General features: G+C 41.3%; 1 protein-coding gene across 2 annotated transcripts in view; it reads right to left on the bottom strand.

The window, feature by feature from the left end:
• The window catches only part of ANK3 (ankyrin 3), a 189,704-nt gene that overhangs the window by 116,957 nt on the left and 54,636 nt on the right, over positions 1-18,111 (bottom strand). For both annotated transcript variants that reach the window (XM_058810081.1, XM_058810082.1), the window contains exons 3-7: positions 17,698-17,796; positions 17,218-17,316; positions 13,834-13,932; positions 10,402-10,587; positions 8,472-8,570 (exon numbers count right to left, since the gene is read on the bottom strand). In XM_058810081.1, coding sequence (XP_058666064.1) covers positions 8,472-8,570; positions 10,402-10,587; positions 13,834-13,932; positions 17,218-17,316; positions 17,698-17,796 — 582 coding nt within the window. The remainder of the gene's footprint in view (positions 1-8,471; positions 8,571-10,401; positions 10,588-13,833; positions 13,933-17,217; positions 17,317-17,697; positions 17,797-18,111) is intronic.

Raw genomic sequence — 18,111 nt, 5'->3', positions numbered from 1 at the left:
TCACTTAAATTTTCTGTGAGATGGTTTTGAAAAAAAGAGTTAATTCTATTTGACTGGGAGCTGACATTGGATATAATATGGGGTCATTACATTACTGTACCAGTCACAAAAAGGAGCAGAAAAAAAAGGAGAAAAACAATTATGTGGAGATACTTTCTGCTTTTTTTCTCTTCCCAGGAAGAAAGATGTTACTGAGGTCAGAGGGAGCAAGAGATGAGTTCTACTTTCCCAAGAAAAAAATGGTAAAGGAAATAATTTTTGTGTCTTCAAGTAAAGAGTACTGCAGGTAATTTAGATTAAAAGAAACACCTTTTTCTACATGCTGATGTTAAGGGGTAAAGAGGTTAACTCAGCCTAACAGATCCTACTGCCCTGTTAACACATCAAAATAATTTAGTACTAATAATTTACTGCCTCATACATAGACAAGAAGAAAAGTATTTTCCAAGCATCAAGAAAGAAATGGAGGAGGAAGGAACAGCATTAAAAAATGCAAGACAAGCACCTGTTAGAAGTCTGGTACTCATTCATCTCAACACTAAGCTGAATCTAGTGCAGCACAAGGGAGGGCATAACCACACAAGAACGTGCACTTTGGATCTAATTATTTGCCAGTCAAAGCTGCTGCTGCCATGAATGAAGGAGAGCAGGTTATGGAATAGAAGGATGAGTGCTGGCAAACACACAGCTCAAAACTAAAAGAGATGACTTGTTAGCAATTAAGATGACCCCTCAGCAATTAAGGGTTAGGTGACACTGTTTGCTTGCAACGATGAAAAAATGAAAAATATCCACTTTCATGTTCAAAACCAAGTCCTGTTCAAATGACATTCAGATTTCTGGATTGCTACCAAAGCTATTAGGACAGCATATTTCTCTCCCAGTTTCTGACAGGGGCAATCACGCTGGCTGGAAATGTGAGGAAATTCTCCAGCACCAAATGAGGGCTGAGCTTGAGAGCCAGCAATCCATCTTTGCTCTATGTGATCACCTGTCTTTACAAAAAACATTTAAATTCATTGTCTTTAGCATCTTGAAACCTGGAGTTACTTTTGGTTGAAAATAGGCAGCAAGTTCACATTACAGAGATGGATGGAGAAAGAATGTGACTGCACAAAAAAAAAATTGTGAGGAAAACCAACTACACACAGCTTCCCAGAAATAATTAATGGAGCAGGAGGAATCAAGCAAATGAATCTCTGTATGTTCAGTGTAATATCTGTCCTTATGGATGACCAAAGAGCTTCTCTTTCCTAGGAAAGAGCACTCATTCCCTTGGAAGGAGTTTGCAGATTTTGTTGTACTCTACTAACCCGATCAGGCAGTTCATAAAAAAATTAAAGGAATGAATAATTAAAAACACTTTTAACCTTTTTCAACCTTAACATCTCAGGAAAACACTGTGAGGAAAAGAAGGGGGGAAAAAAGGGGGGGCAAGTCTCTATTAGAATTTCATTTTGCTGTTTAGCTATTTAAGCTTTTACTGGTAGCAAAGAATGCTAAGTAATAATTCAGCTGGCTGAGAGTTCTGACTCCAAACAGATGAAGGAAGAGATGCATTATCTGAATGCTTGAATAATTGCACACTGATGTTCAGGCCAAGAAACTTGGCTTTGGTCAATACTCTGTTGTACCAAGTCTTAAAGAATCACAGCTAGAAGTTTCATATGTATGGTCCTTTCCCATCTCTCATCTCACAATTAAGAACACAAACTGAGAAGTGAATAAACCTCAGACAACACCATCATTAATTCTTCTGATGGCAAAATGTAAAGCAAGGAACTCAAAATGGAGTTATTTGTACTTGTCACAAGAAACAAGAGATAAAAAAAGCTTAATAATATATGCAACTTTGGTGTTGTTTATTAACACTAAAACTGTGGTATCAGCAAACAAAATAGCCACCAAATGTAAGGTTCTGAATTCTTCAGTGTATCAACAGCATCCGCTGTCTTTTCAGTCTATTTTTATCCGTTTGATCTTCTATAAATTTCTCCCTTTGTTCTTAAGATAGAATAGTAAATCAGGAAATTTTTGAAGATGTTTTCCCGCAGTAATAAAGCTGAAATGCCTTCCAAAAGCTGCCATTAAATTATGTGGTTCAGATCCAGAGTTCCTGCTGGAGTGCTGCTTGCCCTTGCTTTTGAAATATCCAGCGTTGGGTAATGTCTCAGGCAGACCCCTTCACACTGAGGTCCAATTTGTGAGTATAAATTCAAAAGGGAATATGAAACATCATTGTGAGAATAGCATGCTAAAACTATGGAGAAAATGGCCATAGGATTATCAACTAGAACACAGCCTTTCCTCTCCTTCTTGGCAGATTTTTTGGGACAAGTGACCTGAAGTCCTCTGAGGCTGTACGTAGCTCAAATACCATGGATCAGGTGCAGGCAACTTCTTCTACACTTCACGGCATTGTGGATGGTGGTTTTCCCTTTGTCTCCATCCACTGCCTGCTGCAGCTCCCTCACACTGAATGATTTAAGCTCTAAAGGGCTCGTGCCTTCCTCCAGAGCACACAACACCCACAAATACGATGGGAGAGGAGTGCTGCTTTTACAGTCAGTGGCCTTTGCTTGTGCCTGATCAGAAGGAGCACCAAGCCTTTCCAGCTGCAGCTCTCTATCTACAGCTTCACAAGAAAAATCAAAAACTTTTCAGTTATCTTGTGTTGAGAAACGAGCCAACTAACATGTCCCAGCTGAAATGAGACCAGCTGCCCTGTGACACACAGTGTTATCCATCACAGCTCACCACAGTTTAGCCACATGGATAGTTAGGAAGTGAAGGAAAAAATAGGGTTAAAATTGTCAGTGTGCAATGGTTCCATTTTAATGCATTTAGAAAACCAGGAACTCCCCCTGGGTTTCTGGTGTGCTATGCTGTCCTACGAGATTGCCTCTTTCTCCCATCACAGCTGGAGTCTCACAAGCATAAGGATGCTAATAATAACCAAGAAAATCAAATGTTTGCACTCACAGCTTCATATTGGGCTCTGAAATGCACCTTAAAGGAAGGCACGAAACAAAGGGAAAACATCTCCTAGTCATGTGCTGCATTGATTTAAATGCTGACTGAGCAGCTGATCACATCAGGACTCTGAAAACTCACTGCCAGTCACATGGACTTGGCATTTCTTCTTGCTGCCAGTGAGAGAACTTACCTCCACCTCTGAACTCTCCCAGCCTCTCAGTGGAGTGCAGTTTTAATTAGAAAAATTACACTATCTATCTGATTTCAAATTTCACTTCCTTGATTTAAAACAAACCAGAACAGTTTCTTACCAAAATGTTCAGATTAACCTGGAATTTAGTAAGACAGTTCTTCTCACTCCTCAACTAAGAGCAACCTCTAGGAAGAGCTTAATATTGACACAGAATGTGTGAGTAAGACAGAAGCTGAAAACAACCAGACTGCTATGACAGAAATATCTTATACAGTCTGGAAAATCCCTCCAGCATTAGAGGGAAGAGCATAATGGTGGTTTTTGCATGCTGGAATTGTCAGTAGCACCACTACATTGTTATTACCATTATTGCCAGATCCTGGAGGTATGGGAAGTTTGTGGTGTGCATTTGAAGATTCTCATATGCAACTATGCACCAACACCAACATGGTGTATGTTAAAATACTCAATATCCTCCCCTGTATTTTCCTGCAATTCAGAACTGGAGCTACAACACAGCAAATTTCCCGCAGAGAAAAGTCTTATATTCTAGTAGCAGTCACTGGGATCACTGAGGCTTGTATAGTGTTTCAGAAATTAAAGATAAAAATGCACAATTAGATGCTTTCCAGGAAACCCTCAACAGTACACAATTTTCCAGCTTTTTCCCTTCTCTTCTTAATGCCAGTAAGTTTTACATTGTGCTATTTTAGTTCTTGTGTGCTTATATACTTAAATTTCTTCAGGGTTGAGATGTATAAAATGAATCCTGGAAGAAAACAAGGAAGACTATAGAAACGGGCTCTTATGGCAAACCACCACCGGGGAAACAAAGATGTTTTCCTCTTATGCCACTGTCACTTAGATATTGCCTGCCCTGTCTGATGGGCTAATGGTGTTCTGCTCCTCAGCCTCAGGGTCATCATTAATGCATGTTGTCCTCACACCACCCTCAAAATCACCAAATCCTTTCCTAACCTTCCAGTAAGCAAACTTTCTGCAGGCAAAGCCCACTCCCAGTGGAACTGAGATCTCCTCCAGGATAAGGAGTGCTGTGGATCAGGAAGGCTTCTCCAGGGCTGGGTGCAGTTTTATGGCACAGTGAGGAGCTCTCTCCTGTTTGCTTTGGCAAGAAAGATACAGGGAAAGGTCACCTTCACATAGAGGATCCCTGGCTGCCTACACCTTCTGACTTGCTCAAGCACAGAGTGGATGAGGGGGTCACAGAGGTTTCTCTCAGCCACTGCTCTGGAAGATGCAGAGAATTTCATCCTTCCTTCCTTTCTAAGCACTGTTTTCCTCAGAGACAGGTGCATCTTCAAATGCATTTCCTCACCTGGGCTAAGCAGATCTTTCCACTGGAAGATCATCTCAGAAAGAAGAAGGCTATTTGAAGATTGTGTGAACCCCCAAAAGATAACTTTTACCTAAATAAAATGCCCAGTTTATTCCAAACACCTCCATTAAATAATTAACACTCTAGGTAACACCTCCATTAAATCATTAAAACTTCAGGTAAGACATCTGATACAGTTTGATTTAAAGGCACAAGTGGCTGATAAACAATAGTTTTAAAATGACAGGAATTTGTTTTTCCTGTTGAAAAAATTGATAAAATAGATTCACTTAAAGGTATCTGGCTACCTTTCAGTTTTTAACTAGGATTCATCACACTGTCAGCTAAGAGAAGGGTGCCTGGAGGTGTTGTAATCCTTCAAAGTCCAAGTAGTGACTGCTTTAAAGTGTTAATCTGGCCAAGAAAGGAGGCAGACTTCATCCTCAGTTACCTTTTATTCTCCTCCTCCACTTCTTTAGTTTCTGTGTGATTGTCTCCCAGTTAAGCAAGAGGGAAATATGGCAATGCAATGAAGTATTTGAGGTATTTTGGAGAAGCTGGACACACAATAATGTACTACAGGAAAAGGATGATGAGTAGTCATAAAATGCCCGTTACCCTGCAATGCCTACCCTGCCAGTAACTGTGACAGGTTTCCTGTTGAGTTTGAGCCCAAGAAGTCGAGCAATTTGGAATGATTGTTTTTGCTTTGTTACCAAATGGCAAACATCCAGCTGAATAAGGAGATTTTGTTTCATTTGGAATGAGGTTAGGATGGCTCCCAAAGCTGCCTCCTTGTTTATAGGTGGAATAAAGGGCATCAGAAGCTGATTTACTGAAATTATTTCCATCCATCCCAATGGGGAGTTTGCTGTGCCACCCTCCCTGCACTTGCAGCAAGGCAAGAGGAGAAGGCAGACACAGAAGTGCTAATGCAGCTCATGGGAAGAGCTGACATGGCATCAGTCACTGGACTGCAGGAGTGCAAACCTGTAAAAGCAGGTACATTTCCAGCCGCCAGCCTCTACAGTCAGCAGGTACACGGGCTGGCAGGCACTGTGACACCTGTAAGAGCCCCTGGAGCTGTGCCTGTCCCCTGGCTGCACTGAAAGAGGGGACCAAGGGAATATGTGACAGCTGAGAGCAGGCAGGTGCGTACCAGCGGGGCTGAGGGAGCAGCTGCTCCTGAATATCACTGGGGACATCATTTACTTACAGCACAGCACCACTGTGCTCCTGCCCACACACTGAGAGCCAGCAGCAAGCTCATCTCCTTCCTTGCCTTCCCTGCTGGAGCCCCTTCCTTCCCTCAGGGCTCTTGGAAACTGGCTGGGAACAGCAGCTGAGGAGATCTCCTCTGCCACAGGGCTGCCCTCCTTTTCCTCTCATCCTTTCACCACCCTTGCCCTTGGCCTTACAGCTCTGCCTTCATCCTACACACCCATTCACATTCCTCCACCTTTCCCCTCCCTGCCTACACTGATGGTGGCAGATGGCAGATAGCTATTTGTCACACATTTGTCTTCACATTACCCTGCTCACACAAGCTTCTTTCGTTGCCATAATCCTCTTCTCTTGTTCAAACCCCTCCCTAGAATTCGTACTTTCCTGAAGAGTCTGTCTCTCAGTTTATGTTCAGACTAGTAGTGCTAACTTGTATTTATTTAGTAAGAATAAAGGAAAAATGCACAAAGTGCATTTGACACCCCCATCTTAAAAGTTTTCTCTTTGCACTTTTGAGAGCTACAGTACATATGGTAATATTTTATTTGGGTTACAGCCCTTCCATATTTTTGCTCTGTTGCTCATCTCACATTGTCAGCAACTCAAATAAGGGCCTTTCCTGCAGAGGGAAGACAGCAGACTAAGTGGATAGCACTTACAGAAATTAAAACAAGAGGCCATGAGGTGGCAATGAGCAGGCTGTACCTGTGGGTCACTTTCAGTACCTGTTTTGCAATATGGGTAACCAAGGATCAAGAAAGGGCTCTGCTACTCGGTGCTGATAATTGGAAGTACTCTGTTAGCCCACAAATCCGCTGCTCTGCCAGAACCCAACCCATCCTCCTGTGCAGTGCTTTCATCCCCTGCAGCCTGATAAGCACTAAGAACAACATTCAGCTCCATATTACTGTTATTTATGCTACAATTCTTTCTGTCACAACGACTTTATCTAGATTTGCAACTGCCACGGAGTGGAGATGAGCTCTGTCTCTCTCTGGATGCCCCTGCCCTGTATCACAAGCACAAACAAGAGCTCAGGGCTCCCTGAGCCACATCTCAGCCCAGGCTGATGCCATTGCATCCCCACCTGCCCAGCCAGCCCACAACTCTGCCTGATGATGACAACCAATGGAGGCAGAATTCAGAATGCCCAGATCTTGAAAAGGAGGCAAGAATGACCTTTTCACTCTGGATGTGCTCTCCACAAGTGCCCTTAATCCAAAACAGAGCTGCTGAAGCCTAAGACTTATTATTCCATTAAAACAAGCATAGGCAGATGGTATTTAGTGCACTGGCACTAAATGCTGCTAATTGCTAATGTAGTAGCATTGCTAATCCCTAATCTTGTTTCTGAGTGGGAAAGACTTGACCCAAGACCCCATTTGTCATCCCTGCTTCTGTGATTAGGGCTTATCAAACCCACAATGCCAAAGCTTGGGATGGTATGAAATGCCTTAATGCTCTACTTGGGTCAGCTAAAGGACTTGGAAATCAGAGGTCAATGCTATCAATGAAAGCAGAGCAAGGGGTTTACAATGCTGGTCAGAAAAACTTTGCTGTACGTAAATATGCGTCTTAACTACAGAAGCATTCAAGTTTTTAGCCATACAAACTATCTAAAGTAGAATACTGCAAATTCACTTTTCCCTTTGGGTTAATTGCCTAAGCAGTGTTGTAGTACTTTTCCTCTTGCAAAAGTAATAAACATAACACACGATCAAAATCTCAGAAGAGGAGCTGCTGGATTATCCACATGACATAATTCCCCTCATAAATATAATCTTGAATTTACATTGGATATTTTTTTATTTTTTCTAATTTAATTGAAAGATTGCTCCAGAAACGCATTTGTCATATTTAACATTCATTATTAAGCAGTTATTAATTAAATAAAATTAATTAATAATATTTAATAGGAAATATCTAAATTTCTAGACAACATTTATTCATGGCCAATTTAGGCCTATTTACTCTTACATCAGCATTTGCCTTCACTTTGAATGCCATGATTTTATCTCCCTATTTTCCTGGATCACATCTCTTCCCTGGCTTTGTTTGGGTGAGGTTTGGTGAGCCAAAGCCTTGCAGAGCCTCAGATTGTTTTTTTTTGGGATTTATTTATCTGGTCTCATGCCCGGCACCACCATCTTTCCTTGCCCTTCATATTGTACCCCTATCCTTCCTGTTGTATCCCTATCCATATATGTTTGGGTTTTTCCCCTGCTCTTCCAACTCTAACTTCTATTTTTTCCTGTCTTCCTTCTGCTTACACTACGGACTCCACTCCTAGGTCTCGCTTCATTTCCTACTCCTCCAGGTCCCAGATTTCCTTTATGAATTGCATGCAATGGAAGCACAGATGCTTTCCTCAGCACCACACCTGATGTTCACTGGAAGCAGCAGCACGGTGAGGAGAACTCAGCAGGGACACACCACCCCTGCCATATGTCACAGCTACAGGTGGAAGCATTCGCGCCCCTGGATCCCATCCCACCTTTTGCAGGGCTGGAGCCACGACAACAGCAGCTCCTTTTGGTGACAGCAGAAGTTCTGGGAGGCGAGGTCTCGAGCTCGGGTTCGGTTCAGCAGCCCAGGGAAAGCCCCTTGACACCAGGTGGTAACAGAACAGCTCAGCCAGTGTTCTGTGTGGCCCCTTGGCTGGGGAGGGAGAGGTGCCTCTCACACCCCTGTGCAGAAGCTGTGGCCACAAAGCAAACTGAGCGTGACTGGCTCCACACTCACCCGTGCAGTGAAGTCCACGGCAGCACCCCGATTCAACAGCAACGTGGCCACATTGATATTCCCATAGTGAGCAGCTATGTGCAGGGGAGTGAACCCACTCTGCAAAATAAACAAAACAAGACACAACCAATAGATACTTAAAAAAAAAATATTGCATTGGCACTCCACAATTCATGGCACATCACTGACAAAAGCTAGTAACAGGAGCCTGCTGCAAGTCACCACTCCAATTCTGTACTAGTTTTCACTCACCGATGTTTATTTATAGTATTTCAGAGAATCTAAATAAAATCACATTGCTAGGCAGGAGGGAAAAAATTAACATAATTATTCTAGAAGAAAAGAAGTTGAATAAAACTTTCAGTTATTCCAGGAAAACAGCAGCAAAACATTTGAGTATTAAAGCAATGATCTGACTTTTATGAGAAATTAGCTTCTAACTAGAAAAATATAGTTATTGGTATTATGTCAATCTTGCAAGTTAAATCTCTTAAAGATTCTTTGCAGAAGTTCAAATACAAGTCATTTAATGATATTTGCTAACTGGCTTTTGTAAATTCAAAGCAGATGCAAATGAAAATAACATCAAAGACTATTTTAAATTATTAATATGGGGTTTTTTTCCAAGGGTTAGCACCATAAGGACCAGTCTCCCACTGTGGGCAATCACACTGGGTTATGTTCAGACACCATGAGTTACCACCCTAATTAAAAGACGTCTTACTGATAAAATTACTTCAGCAACTGATTTTCATATTTAAGTAGTTTTACTTCCTTTTAAAATAATGCTAAAACATGCAGCAATTCCATCAGTCCTGCAAAGTATGAAACCTTATGGGAACTAGATGCATTTCTAAATTGTTAGCAAGCCATGCTAGCTGCCACCGCCTTGCTTTGGGAGTTTTGCAGCTGTAAAACCACTCTCAGATCATTCTATTTGCTGACACCATCAAGGTAAGTGTCATGCAGAAGCCTAGAATCAGACCTGGATGCACAACATGACAGGGTTGTCTGCAGCTCTGAGAACATCTGATAAACATATGCTCCATGAGAATCCCTGAAAACTCCATCTCTCGTAATACAGCCCTTTTATGATGGCAGTTAAGTTCCCAAGAATGCTTCACTCTTACTTTTAAGCTCTAGTTCCAGCTGCAGAGAGCCCTGGTCTCTAAACTACAGTCTTCTCTAGCACATGCTACTTCATTTAATCTAAAGCAGGTGTCTATCCTAAAATATGCAATGCAGACAGGAGGGAGAAATGATGCAGCAGCACTAAGTCATGGAGGAGTGATGATGCATAGATATATTTATATATACCTCTGTTGTTCTATTCACCATCATCTAGGTTAACACATTGGGAAGCAAAGAGGGGGAAAAAATGCACGGTTAGTCCACCACCGGTGACATGGGTGCGGAAAGCTTCATGATGGCTGTGGGGCACGGCAGCTCGGGGGGCAGCGCGCCCGGCACACACGGGAAGCTCCACAGGGTGGAAGCAGAACCAGCGAGTACTTTGAGTGCTAATTGTACTTTGAGTGCTAATTGTACTTTGAGTGCTAATTGTTACATGTTCACCCAAGTTCTCCAAGCAGCAATTGCACAGACAGCTGATCGAACGGCAAGTGTGCAGTACCTACGGCTCACCACCGCTTTCAGGAGTGGCTTTCATTCCCGAGAAAATAATTCAAATAATATTTTGCTTATTATTTTCCATTTGCAAGGTTTCTACAAGAGGAATTAACCCTGATTTAAACAGAAGGGGAACAGGGGGAGAAAGAGGCAAAGGAGGCAAATCAAACGTTATTCTTTATCGGGTGTTAGAGGAGAAAGTTCTGTGTAACTGCAGCCGAACAGATCACACCGAGGGAGATCTCCCCTGGCTGTGGCCAGCACCTGAGAGCACCAAAGCCCCTTGCTTCTCCCAACTGACCTTTGACTCCACGTCGGCGTTGTGGTCGTTCTGCAGGAGCAGAGCCGCCGCCTTGGTGTCGTCCTTGCGCGCCGCGATGTGCAGGGCGGGCAGGCGGACCTTCCCCTTGGTGTCATTCTCCAGCAGCAGGGAAACCACCTGGTCATGGCCTTGCTGCAAAGCTACTGCCAGAGGTGTGAAACCATCCTGCAACACACAACGGGCACCGTCAAGGCGAGCTCCAAACCCTCCATGGGGCGGGAAGGGGGAGCCAAGAGATCTCAGCCTTACGAACAGAGATGGTCCAAATTCAACCCAGAGTAACATGGTGTAAAAGTACCCTGCCATGACCCTGAAATTGGAGTAAAGTGCTGGTGAACAAGGTTCCAAATACCCAAAACACCTTTCTGGCACTCCAGACACAACACAAAATTGTAAGACACAAATGACTGAGAGTCGAGGATAAAAAGTGTGAAATTACTCACAAATTTACAGTTAATTATACAGATACTTATTCATGTAAGTGCTTAATTATATAAAAAGGTATAAAAAGCTGGAATATTAAAATTGCAATTTCTAATGATGTCTCAATAGTAAATTATAATCAATTCCTGACAGATTATAATCTACATTTTTATGATTATTTTTAAAAAGCCAAACAACTAAACAAACAAAAACAAAACAAGCTCTATCCTCTAACATAATATATATGTACATTTAAAATATAATAATTGATCAAGAATGCCACATTCTCTGAATGTAGTTCTACTACAATTTCTTTTTATGACAATTTATATAATTTGATAGACAATCCTGTTACAAAAAAAAGTTATTTCTTTTCAGATTTGCTAATAACCAAAATAGTGTAGAATAAAAAACCTGAAAAACTGAAGGTTTTTGTTTAACAGATTTTAGAGCAGATTCCTCAAACACATAAATGTACAGTCTGGGATTTATAGCTTTATATATTAATTTGATGTTATGGATTCTTAGAAAACTAAAGAATGAAGGAGTTGTCTTTTACATTCTGCTCTGTCCCAAATATCTGTCATTGCAACCCAGGAGCACATCCAGGCTTTGCCCAAAATAATACCCATAAATCACTCAAAAAATCACAAAGGCAAACTGCTTTGGATATTTACTTATTCAGTTTGTCTCCTGATGAATATATCCAAAACCTGTATTACCAAACCTCATTGCATCTTAGCAAGCAAACACATATTTTCACTCATCAACTACTGCTATCATGGTGAAACCGTGTAACTGTGAAATAAAAGTGCAGCAGTGACAGAGGAAGAGGTAGAACCTCACTCCATGTCAACAGTGCAGAGTTGAAGCGCTAACTTTTTAACTTTTGGAATGAAAAGTAAAGTTTTCAAAATGGAATTTCTCCCTCTAGCTTCAAAACCAAGAACACCTCAATCAAGGATGAGAAACAGGAGGGGTCTTGAAAAAGAGAGCTTTTGCAAAATTTTTGAGGGGAAGAAAATCCAAAAAAACCACTTATATTCCTGGAACCTAAAAAGCAATTTCCAGCACACCCTCCCTGCCCCCCGAGGAGTTTCATGCTCGTTTAACCAGGTTTCCCTGCTGCCTGCAGCTCCCCGTCCTCCAGCAGCAGGGGCAGGCATGGGCTGCAGCGCTGGGGTCAAGCAGCCACAGGGCCACGGGGTGTGAAAGATGCTCTGCAGCCCTGAGGGCCAAAAACCCTCCCTGAGCATCCCCAGAGAGGGCTCTGGCAATATTGCTGTGCTTTATGTGCAGAAATGGGGGCTCTTGCCCGCAGAAACCCTGGAGGCCTTGGCTCCCTGCTCTATTTACAGATCCCAAAATTCACCCACCGCACAGAAAAGTGGTGTAGACACCCACGACATCTTTTCTTCTAAAGAAATAGAACCAATTATTTCCTCTAATTAGATTAAACTACCATGATTAAATACTTACTTTTAAAGAGTATTTAGCTAAGTGACAATCCTTTAGTGACAAAAGTTTTTGCACTTAAAATGATAGGGAGAAATCAGATTTTTAAGAAAACTTGGACCAAGAGAAAATAAAAAAGAACCCATAAGAGCAACTATCTCAAACAAGGAAGGCAATATAGGTGTCATTCTTTTATAGTCTGCTATCTTCAAAAGAATTCTCCATAGATAAAATTAGATTGCACCTTATCATCAAGCTGAGATGGAAAAAAGCTCAACTTAAACTGACATACAGTGTTCAAAGGAAAAACAACACCAAACAAAAAATAGTCAAAAACCCCTCCAAAATTTTTTCTAAAATCTCTTTTCAGAAAATCATATAGTGGTAAGTGACAATTTTTGACTAATTTTTCAGATGTAACATATTTTATTTTGGTATTTCTTGACTCTCATATCCTTGAGCATTTCCAGAAAGTGGTTCTGATGCACACTTCAAGTCATAACTAACTTTAGTGATTTTGGAAACACTGTTTTGATCCATTAGCAATTCATTTTTCACAGTGGAATAAGGAATAAGATTTCCTTTCTATACCATTATACAGTGATACTATCAGGTATAAGTGGCAATAAACTAATTGTGCATTTCATATTTTTCAAAAACTAGGCCTTTTCTAAATAAGCATTATTTCCTTCATGGAAGCAGTACTAGTAGAGCAATTAGAATTCAATAAATATTAAAGAAAGCACATACTGAAATACCTTTCTATGGTTTGGTAGCAAAATTTCAGTGATAAGACAACTGAAAATTCACCAGATTCAACACCTTTCTCAATGCCATACATTTACAACTATTAATATATTTGTTAATTTTTTTTTCTTCACAGGTTGCCTTATTTTAGAATTAATTTTGTATTTGAGTTATAATTCCTTTTTAAGAAAGAAATACAAAATGTTCTCTTAGAAAGATCACAGAACACCTTCAAGGATGGATCCTGCATCTTTCTGTCAGCTTGAAATTCTCCTTGCAGCACCAGTGGGGTAACTGGGTGCCACAGAGAGGGCACCAACATGGTAATGAGGCACTTCAGGAAATGCCCAAGCCCCAGATAACCCTGGGTTTTCTCTGATATTCCAGGGCTGGTTCAAAGCACAGGTGAACAGTTGTTCTTGTCTTATGGCTGCCACCCTTCTCATTGCTCACTATTTTTAATAAAAGCACAGAGAACTTTTATATTATAGACACAGGTTCCCTATGTGAGCATTTAACCTGAAAGATTAGCAGTTATGACTAAGAACACATCTATATTTAGAACTGTCTCTAGTTAAAGTAATTTTTTTTTTTATTTTAGAAATGGCAAGAGACAGTTTAAATTGCTGAAAACCCCATAACTCTATTCATTAGCACACTTCACAGAGACAGCTTTTTATTCGTCTTTAATTTTGTATTTAAAAGACTAGTTTGATATAAGCTGGCAGAAATCACTGCTGAAACACATTCTGCTTTGTTCATAAAGTGTCAAATTCAAACTTTTACCTCTGTGGCAAGGCTTTGACTGGCACCATTGTCAAGAAGAAACTTAACAACCTCCAGGTGGTTTTCTTGGGCTGCCATGTACAATGGAGTGAAGCCATTCTGAAATAGAAGAACAAGAGTGTAAACACCCCACAAACATTTTATACATGAAATAGATCTGCCAAATGAGGGAAGATTAGGTGAAAAGTGAAAAAACTCTTTGCTCACAGATGATTTATGGCATGATCTACACTGGCTTAAGTGAAGATGGGACAAGGGCAATATTATTTACAAGGACACAGAAGAATCTTTAGCTGACCAGATACAATTCCCACAGCTAAAGCAGAACAATTTCCTTCACATCTGTTGTGAAGTTAAGCTAAAAATCAATCTGGACAGATGATTTGGTGGCAATGAGTTATGATTCCTGATAAATACAGCCACAGCACTGGAAATTCAAAACAGGACAGGGAAATACAATACAAGTCTGTGGCAAAAGCAAGAGCAGTGACTCCTCAGAGTAATTGTAATTTTTTTCTCTTCTTTCCATTAGCTTTGACTTCCCTTTCACTTGTGCCAGCTACTTCTGCTTTCCATCTCCTCAAAGAGCTGCCTTCTGGGCACCCAGCTACTTCATATTTCAGGCACCAGATCTGTGAGGATCATTGGTGCTCAGCAGTTTGAGACAGAGGTCTATCAGTGTTTCTGAACACATTAGAGCATCTCTCAAATTATGCTTTAGTGACTGATTTCAATCAATGCAATACAAGTATCAGAGGCTGCAGAGCTTAACTCGTTCTTTGGTGAATGCCTTTGTCTTACAGTCAATGCTTTTGTCTTTGTCTTAACAATAAACAGCCTATGAGAAACTGGATTTTTTGGGATTAATATGAAGGCAATGCATTTTTTATCTTTAGTTCTAAGAAATTCTGAAATCTCTCCTACAGTTACACAGGACACTGACCTAGATTTTGCAGAAAACCAATGGGGCTGAAAATAGATGAGCTGAGAGGAGTTTGCCCGTATGTTTATAACAAAGGAAAAACATCCACATTCTGGGCCCTGGGGAGATGCAGAGGGAGACCCATGGCAGTGAGACTGGGCTGAGCTGCAGGGGACCAGCTGAGGGACACCTGATTGTCCCAGCAGTGGACAGAGGGGCAGGGCACACGTCCAGCACCCAGCACCGGTGACCTGAGGCCAAGCACGCGGCAGCAGGGACACACAGGAGGTCACAGCAAAGGACATCTGGGGACAAAATGGATGCTGGACCCAAGAGGAACTTCAGCAGCATCAAGGCACCCAGCAGCTGTGAAGCCACATGTTTACAAGGCCTGCACAGGTGGCAGGGCCTGCTGCTGCTCCAGGATTTGGTATTTTGGTGTCTGTGCAGGCAGGCACTGCTACGAGCACAGAGCAGGCACTGAAGGGCTCACACAGCCCAAGCACAAAGTTAGAGATGTGTTTAATGCACTATCCTGAACAGAGGTTCAACAGTTCAGTCACCATACAGTCAAAATTCTACTTAATTAAAAACCAGAGAAGCCAGGAAGCACTTGCTAAGGTACCTCATATGTCACACCACAAGTTATTGCAGTGAACAGCAGTTTGGTATTGAGTCTGGTATTCTATGATTTCATGCCATATTCCATATCTATTTACTAACTCAGCTGGAAACAAACATTAATTTTTTAGTTTCAAACATTTGCAATTAGAAAGGAAGCAGGAAACACTACCTAACAGCTTGTTTCATGAAATAATTAATAGGCAAAAATTCTCAAAACCAAATATTATTAGCATTGGGAGGCAGAGCAGAACATTTTCTCCTATGTTAAGTTTTTGTAAGGTTTTAAATATCCTTCCACCCCACACTTTACACTTGTTTCTGTCTTTAAAAAGGGGGCTGGAATTGCCAGACAGCCAAAAGTCTGATAAAAACCATTTTGTCTTGAATAGTAATAAATAGCCCTTAGAAAAGGTGTTAAATTTTGCCCCAGCACAAATATCTGGTTTGCTTTTTGGCTTTTTTACAGACAGCAAGATTTGGTTAGACAAGCATGGGAGAGCTGTCACCTTCAAGGAGACAAAACTCAAGTGGAGCTCAGCACCACAAACCAAGCTGGTCCAGGGCAGTTTGGTGACAGAAACCACCAGTTTGGCACCAGGAACCTCCTCAAAAGCTGAATCCCAGCTGGGATTGGTGTGGAATGGCCAATAGAGGTGTTACATGGTGTTCCAACTAAAGACTCTATAGTGGGGTGGGGGAGAAATAAACCTTTAATTCTGGCACGTTAGCAAAGTTAGACTAACATGTGGCAAAACCTTAGGGTGTATGGACAATGCAGTTATATAAAATGTTTACAATCTCAGATTATTTTTAGTTTCAGGGATGAATACACAAGTTCTCAAACCCAAGCTGAAAAGATCCTGTCACTCCCATCTTAAGTTCTTTAACAGGAAAACCATGGCAAATATTTCTGCTTTGTTTTACTTCTTAACAGCCATGGGAGATTTTACCTAAAAATACTTTGTTGTTGTTTTCTTTAAATTTAAGTTATATTAAATTTGGTTCCTGGAATCAAATAGTGCTTATTGAGCTAGTATAAAAGAGTAAGAAAGAAGATCTGAGTAATTTATTTCTTTTCCTCAGGTGAAAAAAACCATGAAATATAGACCACAAATAACTAACATTTTCCAAATAGATCCTGTTAAGCATTTTGTTCCTATTATTTGAAAGACCAATAAAACAACCCATCCTCCTTCTTTAATTTTTTTTTTAACAAACATTTATTTTCATGCCCACATTTTTATAATACAGCAAAATGGTAATCCTGGGCCAGATGAGAAAGCTGTCTCTTCTCTGACACTGCCTCCAGCCCCTGAGCAGGGAGAGCAGGACTGGGGTGGTATGCAGGGCACTGCTGGCACAGCCACATGGCTTTCAACAATCTGTAGTTTATGCATTTTTCAAGCCAGAGTTTTTCTGTTTTGTTCTACTGCTTTGCTTGTAGCACCCAGTGCTGTTTTGTCTCATTTCAAATTCTCTATAATTGACCTAAACATTTATTCAAAGGACTTGAACCAGACTTACAAACTCTGCATACGCCTGCAGTACCTCCCTCTACAAGGAAAAGGGATGGGCTCAACTGAGCCTGAGACAGTGAATGATGTGAAACAGGATCCCTCTGAACACATTCTCTCCCACTCTCCTGTTCCAGCCTTGTCTCCTCCAGCTCTAACAAGGAGCAGCTGGTAGGGCACATCTGAGGTTGATCTCACTATCAACTCTATTTTCAAGAGCTAACATTAACATGTTATTTAGCAAATATATTTGCTAAAATCAGAGTTTCTAAGAGAAGAACAACACTAGTGTCAGCAGAAGCAAACAGGGGCGTGTGGCCTTACCTGAGACTGTGCATTGACATTGGCCCGATTTGTAACCAGCACTTTGACAACTTCTGCTTGTCCGGCGAGGGATGCTATGTGCAGTGCTGTGTTTCCTTTCTGGAATTAGAGACAGGGACACTTGAAAAGAGTACAGAACCTGAGCCTGAATACATAACAACACCATCAAGAACATCTTCCACTTTAGAATACAGTATTTCTTGCTAAATACTTCTAATGGGTGTGTTATTCTAGAAGACATGGCATGGACAGAAACCACAACAGGAGTCTACAGCTTGTTCAGTAAATCTCCACCCTAGCAATCTGTGACATTTATTATCATCTACTATAATTGTTTCTATTAAGCAATTATTGAGAGCCCCCCCGCCCCAGCAGTGGAAAATGGGCAATTTCTGCTGCAGCAGTCTGCAATCACATGGCCAACACCTCGTGCCCAGGCCAGCAGTGTGAACAGGGAACAACCAGATAGGCTTGACTGACCTTTGTGGCTGCATCCACACTGGCACCTCGCTGGATCAGCTCAGAGACAACCTCTACGTGCCCTTCTTTGGAGGCGAGATGGAGAGCATTCAACCCATTCTGGTTTGAGAAAAGGGAGGGGAAAAAGAAAAGCAATTAGAAGGATTACCAAGTGTTTTCCAGCTTACCAAGCATATGAGGAGACAAGTTATTACCATGCCACTGAGAGGACTGCTTACAAAAACTACACTTAGGTAAACTTCACAAGAATTAGATTATAAAGACAGAGAATGAATTAAATCAAGATATTCTGGCTCTGGGGTCTCAAATTCTGTGTGCTGTTCCATGATCTAATGCAATACAAATGGAATGAAAGATAAGGCAGCACATTCCCCAAGTGCAAGTGAAATGGTGTCTGGGTAAAGGGTTTAAAAA

This window comes from Ammospiza caudacuta, chromosome 9, assembly GCF_027887145.1.
Source record: "Ammospiza caudacuta isolate bAmmCau1 chromosome 9, bAmmCau1.pri, whole genome shotgun sequence".
Classification (NCBI taxonomy): Eukaryota; Metazoa; Chordata; class Aves; order Passeriformes; family Passerellidae; genus Ammospiza; species Ammospiza caudacuta.
This window is presented reverse-complemented; position numbering and strand designations above follow the sequence as displayed.